General features: G+C 37.7%; 1 protein-coding gene and 1 long non-coding RNA gene across 2 annotated transcripts in view; one reads left to right on the top strand and one right to left on the bottom strand.

Annotated features, from left to right (window-relative positions):
* LOC121388840 overlaps nt 1–4,722 on the bottom strand; it is an 8,136-nt gene extending 3,414 nt beyond the window's left edge. Inside the window, exon 1 of the long non-coding RNA XR_005960012.1 lies at nt 4,532–4,722. This is a non-coding gene — a long non-coding RNA (uncharacterized LOC121388840). The remainder of the gene's footprint in view (nt 1–4,531) is intronic.
* Nucleotides 4,240–17,972, top strand: part of LOC121388839 (glutathione S-transferase omega-1-like) — a 14,566-nt gene continuing 833 nt past the window's right edge. The window contains exons 1-4 of the mRNA XM_041520355.1: nt 4,240–4,351; nt 10,240–10,345; nt 11,458–11,677; nt 12,516–12,639. Of these exons, the coding sequence (XP_041376289.1) occupies nt 4,303–4,351; nt 10,240–10,345; nt 11,458–11,677; nt 12,516–12,639 (499 nt within the window). The 5' untranslated portion in view covers nt 4,240–4,302. The remainder of the gene's footprint in view (nt 4,352–10,239; nt 10,346–11,457; nt 11,678–12,515; nt 12,640–17,972) is intronic.

The following is a 17,972-nucleotide window of genomic DNA, read 5'->3' as shown; positions in this document are numbered from 1 at the left end:
CTGTTTTTAAGGGTATTTCACCTTGTCATCGTCACAAATTCTTGTTTTACTCTGTTGTAAGATATCCAGGTGTGTCTATATTAACGGTCTGAAACTAGGGTCTCCGCCTTTAACGTTAAATACCTTTAAAAAAAAAATTAAAATCACGCTATGGTCAGACCACGAAAAACAGTGTATGGAGGAGCTGTGGTAAACGAATCAAGATTGCATCAAGTTTGTTTTGTTTGACGACACCACTAGAGCACATTGATTTATTAATCATCGGCTATTGAATATTAAACATTTGGTAATTCTGACATAGCCTTAGAGAGGAAACCCGCTACATTTTTCCATTAGTAGCAAGGGATCTTTTATATGCACCACCCCACATACAGGATAGCACATACCACGGCCTTTGATATACCAGTCGTGGTGATATTGCATCGAATTATCAAGACAAAACAAAAAGCAAATTTGAAAACATCACAGATGCTTATAGAACTCTTTTTAAGATTTCCTAGAGACACTAAATATGTGCTGTGTTCGCCACTAATAAACAAAACCCATGAGAATGCCCCCCCCCCCCCCCCCCCCCCCCCCCCCCCCACGAAAAAAAACAAATTGTATTGTTTAACCCCTTGCACCACGAGGAACAGCACATACAGGGAATCCAATCTAAATAACAGAAGGATCGAACCACCTTGGTGGATCCATTCAACTGATTGGGTTTTTTATCGTTCCAACCAGTGCATCACAACTGATCAAAGTCCGAATTATCAAATGTTTGACATCCAAAAGCCGGTGTGCTCTTGTGGTGTCGTTTAACAAAACAAAATTTTGTTTCAGGATTGAAATATATTATACGTTTGAGCTGAATTAATCTTGGTTTACGTTGTATATAAGCACTGTGAATATCAATAAAATGTTTTAAAGGTTTCGATTGTGATTAGTAAAAAGAACATTGTTTTTTGGGGGTTTTTTTTGTTGTTGTTGTTTTTTTACCGTATCTTTAAAGAATACAGAGTTAAAAGAACATTTCGACAAAGTCATGAGTAATGAATCACAGCCTTTAGTGCTGTGCTGTGAAAACCGTGTGCATTACGATAAAACAGGCTACTGTATCAGATATCATTTCAGTTAATGATGTGTCATATCCTGAATTCACCCCCCCCCCCCCCCTGGATCTGAGGTCGTAGGATCGATCCCTTTTAGTGGACCCATTGTGTCTCAATCAGCGCCCTACGACTTGTATATTGAAGGTCATGTTATGTCTGTCCTGTCTGTATAAAGGTTAAAACAAAACGTCCCTTACTGATAATGAAAAACGTAGCGGGTTTCCTCTAAAGACAAATGTTTTTCGGGTTTTTTTAACGACACCAATAGAGCACATTGATCCATGAATCATTGGCTATTTTATGAAACCAGTTTGATCTGTATCTATTATTATATCTAATATCTGCTTTATTCTGTTAGCGATACAACCTGATGCCGTTAGTTGTTAATCTGAGCACACCAGTCATAAATCGAGATTTGGGAAAATTAAACGCAACCGTCGAGTTGGTCAACTTCGTTGTATCAGTTGAGTCTGTTACTAGTATAATTCTAGGTTCAGACTACCAACTGCCACGACAAAATTGGGCAACTTTCTGTTCTCACGACTTCTACAACTGTCCAGTTCATCTGGCAGTTGCTAGTCTGAGCGCTTTTACAACTCGATTACAACTTCTACGACCAGTTAGTTGGGACCAGCAGTCATTTAAATCAGTGGAGTGGTTAAAAAGAGTTGTGAAAAGAAGACTGTCTGATCAGTTTCTACAAACATGGAGAAATGACATCTTTACGACCAGCAAAGGAACTACTTATAGAATATTTAAAGAAAAATTGGAACTAGAATCATATTTTAACATTCTGGATAAAACAATGTACACAACATATTTTCGATTTAGAATTTTAAATCACTTTTTACTAGCTGAAAAGGGGAGATGGACAAATATTTTATATGAAAATAGAAACTCTGCGCTTTGTAATAGCAATATTGTTGGAGATGAATTTCATTGTCTATTTATATGCAAAAGATTTAGACAAGAAAGACTAAAATATCTTAACAAATACTATGTAAACAGACCCAAATATATACAAATTCCAGCAACTCTTCAACTCAAAATGTATTAGTGTTCTTAAAAAATTGTGTAACTTTATATCAATTATTAAAAAACAATTGTGTGCTTCTTGACTTATGTGTAATTTTAACTGTTTTTAATATATAGCTGCTCATCTGTTTGTATCGTGGTATATATGTTTCTGAAATCATCTTGACAATTTGTATGTTTATTATTATCTATGTTCCTCTGATGCCACCGAATAGGGGCCATGAGAGTAAATAAAGTTCTGTTGTGTTCTGTTAATCTGAGCGCACCCGTCATAAGTCGGGATTTGTAAAAATTACAACGCAACCGTCCAGTTGGCCAACTTTGTCGTGACAGTTGACAGCCGGAGCCTAGCATAACGTATCCCTATTGATGACTAAATAACATTTAAAATATTGTATCTGTATCTGTATCAGTATCAGTATAAACAAGGTGTTTGTTGCCCTAATGTTTCTAGTAGCCCAAATTAGATTTTATCTTCCAATAATTTCATATATGAAAAATATTACAGGGCTCAATATCTGTCCAAATGTCCGTCTCGCCCTATACAGTCAGAGTACTCGGGCTGAAAAAACAAATATGACTTCTACAAAAATTAGCACAAGATTGCAGACAAATTGAATATCTAGACTGATATTCTGAACAAGAAAATCAATTGAATATGTAATTTTAGTCACCAAAAAGGCTCTGTTAGTTGCAAACATCTTAATAATGGCTGCAAACTCAGGGTTGTCCCTTTAAGTGGATATAACAACGAAATGAAAAAAGTAAAGTTTGTTTTATTTAACGACGCCACTAGAGCACATTGATTTTTTATCTTATCATCGGCTATTGGACGTCAAACATATGGCCATTCTGACAGGTTTTTTTAGAGGAAACCCGCTGTCGCCACATAGGCTACTCTTTTACGGCAGGCAGCAAGGGATCTTTTATTTGTGCTTCCAACTGGCAGGATAGCACAAACCATGGCTTTTGTTGAACCAGTTATGGATCACTGATCGGTGCAAGTGGTTTACACTTTCCCACTGAGCCTTGCGGAGCACTCACTCAGTGTTTGGAGTCGGTATCTGGATTAAAAAACCCATACCTCGACTGGGATCCGAACCCATTACCTACCAGCCTGTAGACCGATGGCCTAACCACGACACCACCGAGGCCGGTACAACGAAATGAAAATAAAACTGAAAAACAGAACTACAGGCTACATTCGGTGATGTAGGTCTACCAGAGGTATAAGGCGCACTGGCGTAGCCAGGATATTTTATTGGGGAGGCACTGTGTGTGTGGGGGGGGGGGGGGGGGGGGGGGGGACAAGCCACACTATTTATGTATGTATGTATGTATGATTTTATAAAATTTAATACAGTAAAAAAAAAAAGGCCCCCACCCCCTTTTATATTTGCCTGTCCCTCGATAGCACGACCTCATAGACAGTGTTGGTGACACCACCACCCCACCCACACCCCACCCCAGCCACACCCCACCCCAACCCAACCCACACACTCCCACCCCTCCCTATAAAATCCTGGCTAAGCCAATGAACAGCGGATAGAGAGTTTCTTTCCAGAAAAGTGCCACAAAGTTTGTTTAAAAGTGTCACTTTTGCTAAGCTGTTATATTTCTATGCCTTTTGCGCCAGTGCACCACGGCTGGCATATAAAAGGCCGTGGTATGTACTACCCTGTCTATGGGATGGTACATATAAAAGATCCCTTGCTGCTAATCGAAAAGAGTAACCCATGAAGTGGCGACAGTGGGTTTCCTTTCTCAATATCTGTGTGGTCCTTAACCATATGTCTGACGCCATATAACCGTAAATAAAATGTGTTGAGTGCGTCGTTAAATAAAACATTTCCTTCCTTCTTCCTTCTTCTATGCCTTTTGTGTTCATTACTCTCCCCACCCCCCCCCCCCCCCCCCCCCCCCCCCCCCCCTCCCCCCTCCACTCGGTTTAGTTAATTCAGGTTAGATGTACTACCCTGTCTACTGACCCACCCACCACCAGTTATTTTAGTTTATGTGTTCTGCCCTGCCTTGCTTACTCGGCAAATATCTATTTGTCCTCTAGGTTTGAACTTCGACCTCGTTATTTTTAGACGATATCTAGATTGCGTGGACTTCGTTTCTGTTGATTCAACATCGCTATTTCGACCTTAAGAAACTATAACAGTGACGAATGTCTGCCAGGTTTGAGATTCCTCACAGAAAGGAAGCCTATTCGAGAGGTAAAAATTACGTAAATCATACATATCGTAAATCCTTAACCACTAGTACCAATGCAATATACAAACACACATTCTCTACTGGGTGTATGCCACCAAATGAAATCCCATTAACGACAATAGTAACATGGCTACACGCATCGTTTCAATCAACATATCCATATCCATACTACAAGCCCTTACCGTTAAGGCCCAAACAAAAACCCACCGAAGCAAGGTCTGGTGAGTCTGGCGATGTCAAAATACTATACAGCGCGTGTTCCCTGTCGTCTGGTGCTAGATCTGTAGTTCCATGCACAGTCCAAGGGCGTGTGCACTGGATGGAACGAAAAATAGCCCAGTGGGCCCACAGACGGAGATCGATCCTAAACGAACCGCGCATCTGCCGAGCGCTTTATCACTGGGCTAGGTCCCACTCCAGTTTACTTTAAATGCTATGTGAGTTGGTGCAGTAGGTTCGAATCCTGCCAGCGACACTCTGTATTTTTAAATATTTTATTTACTCAGTCGACGATTCTCCTGGTGGGCTAGTGTTAGTCCCCGAGTCGGGGTGCATCGTTAGCCCCTGGGGTGCGGATAGGGGCGTGGCCCAGTGGTAAAGCGCTGGCTTGGTGCGCGGTCGGTATGGGATCGATCCCCGTCGGTGGACCCTTTGGGTTAATCTCGTCACAGCCAGTGCACCACGACTGGTATACCAAAGGTCGTGGTATGTACTATCCTGTCTGTGTGATGATGTATATAAAAAAAATCCCTTGCCACTAATGGAAAAAAGGTAGCGAGTTTCCTCTCTAAGACTGTGTGTAAAAAAAATACCAAACGTTTGACATCCAATACCCGATGATTAATAAATCAATGTGCTGTGGTGTGTAATTAAACAAAACAAACTTTAATATTAGCCCCGTTGCAATTTGCTGAAAACTAAATACAAAACTGTTACACTACCGAGTGTTTGTCAGTACACGTCCTCGGCTAAATGGCCTTCCACGTTTTGAAACTTCAGTTCCGGTGGCGGAGCGGTTACGGTCATTTACTTACACATTCTTGCGAGAGGACACTGTGATTTTAAAGGAACTGTTCCGAGTTTGCTACAATTGCAACATGTTTATTACTAACATATTCTCGTACACTAATACACACTAACAACTAACAACCATCAACCATATTCGAGAAATCCAGCCTGGAGGAAAGTCCCCTCCCCTCCCCCTGTCTCGTATCCTTATGCACACAAACAACCAATAATAACCATATTAGAGAAATCCAGCCTGGAGGCGCAGTCCCCTCCCCCTGCCCCTGTCTCGTACGCTTATGCACACATACAACCAACAACCATATTGTTAATGCGAGAATATCTTTTTATTATCAACCGACGCTTTCAACACTTCAGTAACTGTATAGTAGAAACGCTTAGTGATGGGACAGCGCCGTCGTGTTGAAAATCGTTTCTCTACTTTTTGTCGTCGCCATTTCCGAAGAAACTACATGCAATGGGGCCATACAGATGGATACACCAAAGGTAGAACAAACCACCCTCTCCGCTCTCAAAGCTCCCAGACTCGAAGCTACGCTTTCCAAGCTCATCGACAGCTGGTTTTCCTGAAAAACAAAAAATACAAAACAAACGCCACATGTATCAGTTAACAAACGCCAAATAACACTATAAAATATATATTTTCAACATGTATAAAGAATCTGGTATCAGTTAACAAACGCCAAATAACACTGACTATAAAATATATATTTTCAACATGTATAAAGAATCTGGTATCAGTTAACAAACGCCAAATAACACTGACTATAAAATATATATTTTCAGCATGTATAAAGAATCTGGTTTCAGTTAAGAAACGCCAAATAACACTGACTATAAAATATATATTTTCAACATGTATAAAGAATCTGGTTTCAGTTAACAAACGCCAAATAACACTGACTATAAAATATATATTTTCAACATGTATAAAGAATCTGGTATCAGTTAACAAACGCCAAATAACACTGACTATAAAATATATATTTTTCAACAAGTATAAAGAATCTGGTATCAGTTAACAAACGCCAAATAACACTGACTATAAAATATATATTTTCAACATGTATAAAGAATCTGGTATCAGTTAACAAACGCCAAACAATATTAACTACAGAAGACATTTCCAACAGAAATAATCAGGTATCAATTAAAGGGACAGACCTTAGTCTTTAAACACTAGTTCATATTTTTCACCTAGACTAGTTTGAAATCGTAAAAATGGACTCTTAAGTTTAGTTAATTTACAAACCTGCAACAAATTTGAATACAATAGAGTGAAGCAAGAGTTTCTGACATTGAAATACCCTTAAAAATAGACTAAAGCGCGACTCCATAACCGTTACTTCTCAGACGCATGTACGTTTTTTAAAATACGAAAAATGCATTTTGTGGTATTAGAAACACCGTCGACAATGTGACAGCATCACTATTAGCACAAAATTAGTTTGACGTCACACATGTTAACTAAATCTTATGAAAACGTTACGCTCAGGTATACAGGTCTTGTTGGTTTGTAAACAAATGATACATTGACAGCAACTAGAGACCTTGCAAATTTGCATACACCTTTAAATTTGCATACCATTATGACATGGATATCATGGATAGGTTTAGGATAAGATGAAATATTACACACACGCACGCACGCACACACACACACACACACATTCAGAGTTTATTGCAAAAAACAAATAGCACTGTAGAATTAAGGTAGCATCAATTTCACGGTTGAGAATGGATTCCTTAGCAGACGAAAAGGATAATACAAATTGAAAACAGATACTTACCAGTTACTGCAATTGCAAGAAGCAGGGTCATCATGAAAACTAGCATCAGTTTGTTCATCTTGTATGGTGAAGGTCTTCGAACTGTTATCAAGGTACAGAGGTTTATGGTGCGGATACAGTGGCAACTTGTTGATGATGCTCTGTAACTAAGATCTGTTTATATACACAAATTCACCAGATCACTATCAGTTTCCACCCATTATTCAAACTCATTATTCTGGCCCCTGTAGACAATTACTATTATTTGTTGGTATTTCGAATGATGTTTTCTATAGAAGTTTGTTAATCGTAGATATTTTCTATAGAAGTTTGTTAATCGTAGATAAATATTGTCTGATAGTTAATTTAATGACAAGAGTGTTTCAAAATATGTGATCACCATCAGATTAATATCATCTTATCAGATCCAAACCAGCGGATAATGAATAAACTTTTTAAATGCCAACAGTGATGATATTATCGGTACCTGCGTTTTAATATTAACGTCAATCTCCATCATAGCAATATAGTAATTTACAAAATTATATTTTACTAATCAGAGAGAGAGAGAGAGAGAGAGAGAGAGAGAGAGAGAGAGAGAGAGAGAGAGAGAGAGAGAGAGAGAGAGAGAGAGAGAGAGAGAGGGAGGGGTGAGAGAGCGAGGGGGGAGAGAGAGAGAGAGAGAGAGAGAGAGAGAGAGAGAGAGAGAGAGAGAGGGGAGGAGGGGGAAGGGCAGTAAGAAAGAGGGAGAAAGAGAAATAAATTTGTTCTGCAGTTAACATAGTATGTGTAAGTTGTATAGGCTTTGTAAATTTGGCCCTAGAATGTTTAACGACACTCCAGGACAAACCAAAACAAAAACAAAACAAACTAAGGTATATAATGACCAACCTCAATGTAAAATTCTAAAAAGATTAATAAAATAGTGTAGACATCTGTGAAAGAGTCACATTTATGCTAGACACAATGAAGCAGACCCTAGACAGACCCTATGGCATATTTTGGGTTTTTTACTAATAGAGGCGTTTTTGATAACTGAAATGAGTCATTACAATGTTTTTATTGTTTAGATTATCCATTTCCGTACATCTGGTGTGTTTCTGGTCATCCTGGTATTTTTAATATCACTAAATGCTTGTTTCATAGTTTTAAAAACGCACGTGCGTCTGAGAGGAAACGGTTATGAAGCCGATTTCTAGTCTGTTTTTAAGGGTATTTCACCTTGTCAACGTCACAAATTCTTGTTTTACTCTGTTGTAACATATCCAGGTGTGTCTATATTCACGGTCTGAAAGTAGGGTCTCCGCCTTTAACGTTAAATACCTTAAAAACAAATTTAAAAATCACGCTATGGTCAGACCACGAAAACAGTGTATGGAGGAGCTGTGGTAAACGAATCAAGATTGCATCAAGTTTGTTTTGTTTAACGACGCCACTAGAGCACATTGATTTATTAATCATCGGCTATTGAATATTAAACATTTGGTAATTCTGACATAGCCTTAGAGAGGAAACCCGCTACATTTTTCCATTAGTAGCAAGGGATCTTTTATATGCACCACCCCACAGACAGGATAGCACATACCACGGCCTTTGATATACCAGTCGTGGTGATATTGCATCGAATTATCAAGACAAAACAAAAAGCAAATTTGAAAACATCACAGATGCTTATGGAACTCTTTTTAAGATTTCCTAGAGACACTAAATATGTGCTGTGTTCGCCACTAATAAACAAAACCCATGAGAATGCCCCCCCCCCCCCCCACCCACCCTGCACCACGAAAAAAAACAAATTGTATTGTTTAACCCCTTGCACCACGAGGAACAGCACATACAGGGGATCCGATCTAAATAACAGAAGGATCGAACCACCTTGGTGGATCCATTCAACTGATTGGGTTTTTTATCGTTCCAACCAGTGCATCACAACTGATCAAAGTCCGAATTATCAAATGTTTGACATCCAATAGCCGGTGTGCTCTTGTGGTGTCGTTTAACAAAACAAAATTTTGTTTCAGGATTGAAATATATTATACGTTTGAGCTGAATTAATCTTGGTTTACGTTGTATATAAGCACTGTGAATATCAATAAAATGTTTTAAAAGTTTCGATTGTGATTAGCAAAAAGAACATTGGGTTTTTTGTGGGGGTTTTTTTTTGGGGGGGGGGGTTTACCGTATCTTTACAGAATACAGAGTTAAAAGAACGTTTCGACAAAGTCATGAGTAATGAATCACAGCCTTTAATGCTGTCCTGTGAAAACCGTGTGCATTACGATAAAACAGGCTACTGTATCAGATATCATTTCAGTTAGTGATGTGTCATATCTTGAATTCACCCCCCCCCCCCCATCTCTCTCTCTCTCTCTCTCTCTCTCTCTCTCTCTCTCTCTCTCTCTCTCTCTCTCTCTCTCTCTCTCTCTCTCTCTCTCTCTTTCGTTAATTTTTGGTTTTGGGTCAAGATCCGAGTCAGTCGGTAAAGCACTTGCCTAAGGATCTGAGGTCGTAGGATCGATCCCTTTTAGTGGACCCACTGTGTCTCAATCAGCGCCATACGACTTGTATATTGAAGGTCATGTTATGTCTGTCCTGTCTGTAAAAAGGTTAAAACAAAACGTCCCTTACTGATAATGAAAAACGTAGCGGGTTTCCTCTAAAGACAAATGTTTTTAGGGTTTTTTTAACGACACCAATAGAGCACATTGATCCATTAATCATTGGCTATTGGATGTCAAAAATTTGGTAAATTTGACATATAGTCTTACACAGGAAACCCGCTACATTTTTTTCCATTAGTAGTAAGGGATCTTTTATATGCACCATCCCATAGATAGGATAGCACATACCACGGCTTTTGATATACCAGACGTGGCGCACTTGCTGGAACGAGAAATAGCCCAATGGGCCCACAGACGGGGGTAGATCCTAGAGCGACCACGCATCAGGCGTGTGCTTTACCACTGGGCTACGTCCCTCCCCCAAAGACAAATGTGTAAGGATTATAAAATGTTTCACAGCAAATAACCGATGATTAAATTAATCACTGTGCTCTAGTGGTGTCGTTAACCACAGCAACATTTTGTTTTTAACAGGGTATTCCTTTCCTCCGCTGAAGCCCGGAGTGTTGCGACTCTACAGTATGCGATTCTGTCCATATGCACAGAGCACACGTCTGGTTCTCGAACACAAACAGATCCCGTGAGTAAATAATATACTCAACAAACTTAAAGGGACTGTCCTGAGTTTGCAGCCATTGTAAGATGTTTGCGATAACAGAGCCTTAAAGGGACTGTCCTGAGTTTGCAGCCATTGCAAGATGTTTGCGATAACAGAGCCTTAAAGGGACGGTCCTGAGTTTGCAGCCATTGTAGGATGTTGCGATAACAGAGCCTTAAAGGGACGGTCCTGAGTTTGCAGCCATTGTAGGATGTTGCGATAACAGAGCCTTAAAGGGACGGTCCTGAGTTTGCAGCCATTGTAAGATGTTTGCGATAACAGAGCCTTAAAGGGACGGTCCTGAGTTTGCAGCCATTGTAAGATGTTTGCGATAACAGAGCCTTGTTGGCGACTACTATTTCATACTAAATAAATTTTCATTTTCTTGTTTAGAATGTGTTTGCGGTCGTATACTAATGTTTGTAGCACTAAAGTTTTATTTTAATTCATGAAATATATTTTTTCGACCGTACGAAATTATTGGGAGGTAAAATCCGATCTGGGGAAGCATTAGGACAACATATAGACCTATTACAATTGTTAGTTGTTTTGAAAAACTCTTTTCAGCTATTTTAAATAACAGATTAACTTCTTTTTTTGAATCTACTGAAAAGCTCAACGAAAATCAAGCCGGTTTCCGTAAAAATTATAGTACAAATGATCATATTTTTTCCATACATGCTTTATATGAAATCATATGACAATGAAATAAAAAACTGTTCTGTGCCTTTGTTGATTTTTCTTCATAATGGCGAACAGGTTTCTGGCAAAAGATGTTTATAACATGTACCAAGGAATTAAAATCATTCATTAGTCATAATAACGAATATTCTGCTTATTTTTTGTCAAAACGGTGCACGTCAGGGTGAAAATCTTTCATCCATTTTATTTGCTATATTTTGTTTACTCTAAACTGTTGTTTATATTATTACGTTTAAGAACGTGTGTGGATTGTTTTGTTTTGTTTTTTTTTGGGGGGGGGTTCGGTTGTCTTTTTTGGGGGGTGGAGTGTTTGTTTATTATTGGGGGTTTTGTTGTTTTTTGTAGATTTTTTTCTCAGTGTAAACTGTAAGCAACAGTTATTTCCATTACAGATATGAGACGATTAACATTAATTTAAAGTACAAGCCAGACTGGTTCCTGCAACGAAATCCTTTGGGTCTTGCTCCAGTTATAGAAAAAGACGGAAAGATTGTATACGAATCCATCGTTTGTAACCAGTACCTTGACGACGTGTACCCACAATCTAGGTTGTCTCCCCTGGATCCCTATCTAAAGGCAAGGGACAGAATTTTGGAAGAAGTTTTCCGCAAGGTTTGTGATGAAAATGCCTTAAGAAGAAATCTCTCTCTCCCCCCTTCCCCACTCCAGTAATTCCATCAAACCAGAGACATTGTAGTAAGTTAAAGTTTGTTTAACAGTACCGCTAGAGCACATTGATTTACTAATCATCAGTATTTGGCCATTTTTGGATATATAGTCTTAGAGAGGAAATTCGCTACATTGTTTTCCATTAGTAGCAATAGATCTTTTATCTGCACCATCCCACAGACAGGGTAGTACATAACACGGTCTTTGAACTACCGGTCGTGGTGCACTGGCTGGAACCAGAAATAGCCTAATGGGCCCACCGACGGGGATCGATCCTAGACTGACCGCGCATCAGGCGAGCTAACGCTAAATAGCACTGACCTACGTCGCGGCCTGATTCTAGGATACCTGTCGTGCACAAACTTTATTTATATCTAAAATGAGAGTAACAATTAACTGATTCAATTTGTACACACTGGTTTAAAAGTGCTTTTATGGAGGAAGCACCCACACTGTCTTAGAAACACAGTATGCGGTGACAAGTACATATAAAAGATGGTTAAAAGAAAGAAGAAAAAAAGGTGTGATGGGGTGGGGGTTGCACCCATGCCCCACCCTTGGCTATGCCAGTATTTGTAGAGGCCTGCTTTTTATTTCTTTAGAAATAATAAATTTTGTTTTAAATATATAAAATCATTTTTTTATAAAAGCAGAATTTCGTGTTTTGTTTGTTTCCGTGTTGATTAAAGACGCACATAGACACGGGCACATTTTTATGTTTATATGAATAATGTTGTAACTTAATAAATATGTAAATGAGTATTTTATATTTTCTTTTTAGTTCATCATGCAGTTTCATAAACTTGTTTTCTCTCTTGGAAAAAACAAAGAGGCTGGTAAAAATTTATGGAAAGTCGCTGAAAACTTCGAAAATGCTTTAGCGGAAAGGGGACATTTTTTTGGAGGTAGGTCTAACAGTCATCAACAGATGTTAAAGGTCCTATGTCAAAGTTGAAACTACAATATATTTTTTCTCTCATTTGTTTGTAATAAATAACTACATATTAAACGATCCCACGCATAATCTTTCCATAATTAACTTTAGAATAATAATCAATAAAAAGGCTTGTAGTGGGCGACAAGAGGGGTTTCCCGAATAATTTGTAGCATGGTCACCATCTTTGTTTCTTTGTTAGTTGACTGCAAAGAATTATGGGTAAACTTAAGCGTATTGAATGTGTACACATAAAATAGTGACGTGACACTCTCAATAGCCTCCCCCCAACCCCCCCCCCCCCAAAAAAAGATAATAAAAAAATCTACTAGTAAATGGAAATATTTGATTGTAATTTGTTTATAAGCATATAACTAAAGTTAGTATAAACTTTATGTTTGAAAACAAAACATTATAAATATTTTTGGCGGGAACCACCATTACTGCAACATTGACAGCACCTTTAAGAACAGACTGCGGCACCCCACCCTCCTACTCCAAGAACTTTTTTTTCAATGTATTTTTCGGTTGTCTATGACCCGACCTCTATTAAACTTCGTTCGCCAATCTAGCCAACCTACCCCCACCCCCACCCCTCCTTCCCTATGCACAATTTCATGTACTAAAATTGATCCTGATAAACTAGTATTCCTATCTAATCCTTCTGTTAAACCAGTTTTGGGAGAGTGGCAGTCCTCCTTTAGGCAGTGCGGGAAGAATGAAATAATCTTGTGTCGTGTCGGCGCTCGTATCGGTATAAGGCTGCCATTTTGATGGGGGGGGGGGGGGGGCAGGCTGGGTTTTACTCGAATTCAACGAAAATGCCTGAATCTGGTTAACAATATTTATTCATTTTAACATTACTGCCAAACAGCTATATAGGGTTGCAAACGAATCACTACGTATTTTTATATGGAACATGGCTATTTCTGCGGGTACAACAATGGAATGAATGACCTGGTGAAAAGGTCTCAGGTTAGCACATTTTGCCCGAATATCTCTATCATTTTTGCCCGAAACTGAGGGTTTGCTCCAACACTACGGTAATTATGTGTATCGGTCACACATACGTAACACATCAATTTATTCTGAAGAAGGATCTTCCAGCTCAATGTAAATACTATCAGTGTGCACTTAACGATTGACCACATTTTGCAATCATTCTGAAGAGGAAAGAGACTTGAATATTTGGAAGACAAAATGTGATGGAATCATTTCGATTCCACCTTCAACTTATTTAGACATTTTTACGTCATGTTGACTTTTATTTAAAATTTTAATATACTTAGCTGTGATATATTTATATAGTCGAAATTTTAATATGATTGTAATATTTATAATTTGCACAATTCTTTACACTAACTGTGTTTTAATTTTATATTGATGTTGATCATTTCATACATATTTTTAATATTCTTTGACAGCCAATAGCCGCTGCAATTTATATTAGTTCTGGGTTGTTTTTAAACATTCATTCATTCATTCATTCATTCATTCATTCATACTTTTTTTTAATTAAATAGTTTTTATTTCAAAATAAAGAAATATTATCATAAAAACTTTTGGCGCTTGCCAAACGACACACGAAGGCACCATCTTGAACCATAAGCGTTAGTGTACGAGGCGGGGTGGGGGGTGGGGAATGAGTGTCAAACTATGGTAATGCAAACAAATAAGGTCATGATCAACATCAATATAAAAATTCAAGATTTAAATAAAAACAGTGTAACGAACTGTGTAAAAATACAAATATCACAGATAGATACTGACTTTTACTAAAAATTTAAATTTCTGCTGTATTGGCCATTCTCAAAGAGAAAGTTACACCCCTGCACCACGGTGAGGTTACAGCACGCGCGGGGGGGGGGGGGGGGGGGTCTTCAAATTCGGGCAAAAACAATAGAGTAATTCGGGTAAAATGAGCTGGCCTGAACACTTTTCACCATGCATTTTCATTATTCTACCCAAAATATTAGTTGTAACCCATGTAAAAGTGCGTTGCGTATCGTTTGCAACCCTATATAGCCTAGCTGTTAGGCAGTAATGCTAATATGAATAAATGTAATTCAGATTCGGGCACTTTTGTTTAATTCGTGCAAAAATCAGCTTGTCCCTCTCCCCCCTACAAAAATGAGAGCCCGTACGCTATGTCTTGAACGGGTGTACAGAAATTAATATTTTAAGAAACGCAAAAATAGCATGCAGTGTTTTAGTCGAATGTGTAGGCCTATTTCAAATGTGAGACAAAAGTTTGTTTTCTTTAACGACATAATTAATTAATTAATAATCGGCTATTAGATATCAAACATTTGGTAATTTTGAAACAATCTTCAGAGAAATCTTTTTTGGGGTGGGGGGTTTTCTGTTAACATCAAAAGATCTTTTATATGCAACTTTCCCACAAACAAGACAGTATATACCATGGTCTTTGATATATCAGTCGTGGGGCAATGGTTATTTTATTTTCATGTTATTGAATGACTTATACTTATTGAACTATAAATCACGGATTATGTTAATTAGAGTCAATATTAAAAAATGTTTGATACGTTAAATTAAATACTTGGATAAGTGAAAATATTAATAAAAAGAAATCGGTTTGCCTTTCATATTATGGTGGGAGATAACTCTAAACGGTATAATCGTTAAACTGCACTCGTGACGATACAAATGATATATTCAGATTAAGTTCACGCTATTTTTCGGTTTACACCTTTGACGGAATTAATCTTTTCCTTTCTTTTTCTTTCTTTCAGTTAAATATTGTAAAATTTACTAATATGATGACGAAAGCGATTTTAATGATGAAATTATAAACAGCATAATGTGAGTTGGTACTGAGAATATTCGGACTTGGGTCAAACTGGATTGACCATAGGCGTACTGGCTCCATTTTTGTAAGGGGGGGGGGGGGGGGATTTGATTTTGCCCGAATTAAAAGGACATTCCTGAGTTTGCTGCAATTTTAAAGATGTTATCGACTAACAGAGACTTTTTAACGATTGTAATTTTTCTGCATAAAATATTAGTGGCTGTATATTAAACGTTTCTGATCGTTCTAATATTTGTATTAGGTTAAATTTCATTTTATTTCCTAAAAAGGATGTTTTCGTACGTACGAACTTATTTGAAGACAAAATCCAGTTTGGGCTTCTTACAAATATTAGGACGACCAGAAACACATTGAATATACAAACACTGATATTCTAAACAAGAAAATCTATTTAATATGTAAGTTTAATCGTAGAAATATTTTATTAGTCGGAAACATCTTACAATGCAGCAAACTCAGGAATGTCCCTTTAAGAGAAACATCTTGCAATGCAACAAACTCGGGAATGTCCCTTTAAGAGAAACATCTTACAATGCAACAAACTCGGGAATGTCCCTTTAAGAGAAACATCTTACAATGCAACAAACTCGGGAATGTCCCTTTAAATGGATAACAACATTTATTCATATTAATGTTACTGCCAAACAGCTATATAGGGTTTTTAACGAATAACCGCACATTTTCTCATGAATAACAACAAGTATTGTGGGTAGAATGGTGGAAAAATATGGTGAAAAGGTTTCAGACAAGTTAATTTTGCCAGAATATCTCAATTGTTTTTGCTACAATTTGAGGATTTGCTCCAGTTCGGGTGGTAGTTGTCCCCACGTCCCACTCCCCGTCTCGTATGCTTATGAGATTGAGATCCTTTCCATTTCAAATATCCTTTCTTTGTTTATTTTCTTTTGCATTTTGGTTAAAATTTTCAGTGTTAGACTACCTAAAGGAAAGGAAAAGACTACCTAAAGAAAAGGAAATGTTTATTTAACGACGCACTCAACACATTTTATTTACGGTTATATGGCGTCAGACATGTGGTTAATGAATGAATGAATGAATGTTTGTTTAACGACACCCCAGCACAAAAATCATATCGGCTATTGGGTGTCACAAATGGTAAGTATATGAACATGTGGTTAAGGACCACAGAGATATATATATAGAGAGAGGAAACCCACTGTCGCCATTTCATGGGCTACTCTTTTTGATTAACAGCAAGGGATCTTTTATATGCACCATCCCACAGACAGGATAGTACATACCACGGCCTTTGTTACACCAGTCGTGGTGCACTGGCTGAAACGAGACATAGCCCAATGGGGCCACCGACGGGGATCGATCCTGTTTTACCGACCGTGCATCAAGCGAGCGCCCATGCGCGTGCTGTAACCTCACCGTGGTGCAGGGGTGTAACATTCTCTTTGAGGATGGCCAATACAGCACAAATTGAAATTTTAAGTAAAAGTCAGTATCTATCTGTGATGTTTGTGTTTTTGTACAGTTCTTTACACTGTTTTTTTTTTTTAATCTTCAGTTTTTATATTGATGTTGATCATCGCCTTATTTGTTTGCATTACCATAGTTTGACACCCAATAGCCGATGTATTTTTCATGCTGGGGTGTCGTTAAACATTCATTCATTCATTCATTCATTCATTCAAGCGAGCGCTTTACCACTGGGCTACGTCTCGCCCCCTGTGTGGGGAACAGCTGAAGTAAATAGTTTTAAACAATAAACTGGGTACATGATGCTTCCGTTTCCAGAACGCCGGAGACGTTTTAGAGCAAAATTGATGTTGCAATAAATACGTCTTCCAATATATTTGGGAGATGAACACATCATTAGCAGGATTACTAATTAAGCTTCCATTATCGTTACCCGCATTACTGTTGAAGAATAGTTTTGTATAGCAATATCGTTTAATTACCATTAGTAATTTCCCTAGAAATTTGGCAAGGCATGGTAGACGAAACATTTTTGGGGCATTTTCACCATTTTCAGGGCACTTGTTTTTCATTAAAAATACACAAAAATTAATTGAAATAAACATTAATGTAATTTATATGCTTGCTTTAAAGGGACATTCCTGAGTTTGCTGCATTGTAAGATGTTTCCGACTAATAAAATATTTCTACGATTAAACTTACGTATTAAATATATTTTCTTGTTTAGAATGTCAGTGTTTGTATATTCAAAGTGTTTCAGGTCGTCTTAATATTTGTAAGAAGGCCAAACTGGATTTTATCTTGAAATAATTTCGAAAAAACACTATTTTAGGAAAAAAGATTAAATTTAACTTAGTACAAATATTAGAACGATCATAAACACGTTTAATATACAGCCACTAATATTTTATGTAGAAAAATATATTTGATATGTAACTACAATCGTTAAAAAGTCTCTGTCAATAACATCTTAAAAAGTGCAGCAAATGTCCCTGTAATAAATGAATGACAAAAGATATAAAAGG

Source organism: Gigantopelta aegis, chromosome 14 (assembly GCF_016097555.1).
Source record: "Gigantopelta aegis isolate Gae_Host chromosome 14, Gae_host_genome, whole genome shotgun sequence".
Taxonomy (NCBI): Eukaryota; Metazoa; Mollusca; class Gastropoda; order Neomphalida; family Peltospiridae; genus Gigantopelta; species Gigantopelta aegis.
Note: the sequence above shows the minus strand (reverse complement) of the source record. Positions and strands in the feature narration are given on the sequence as shown.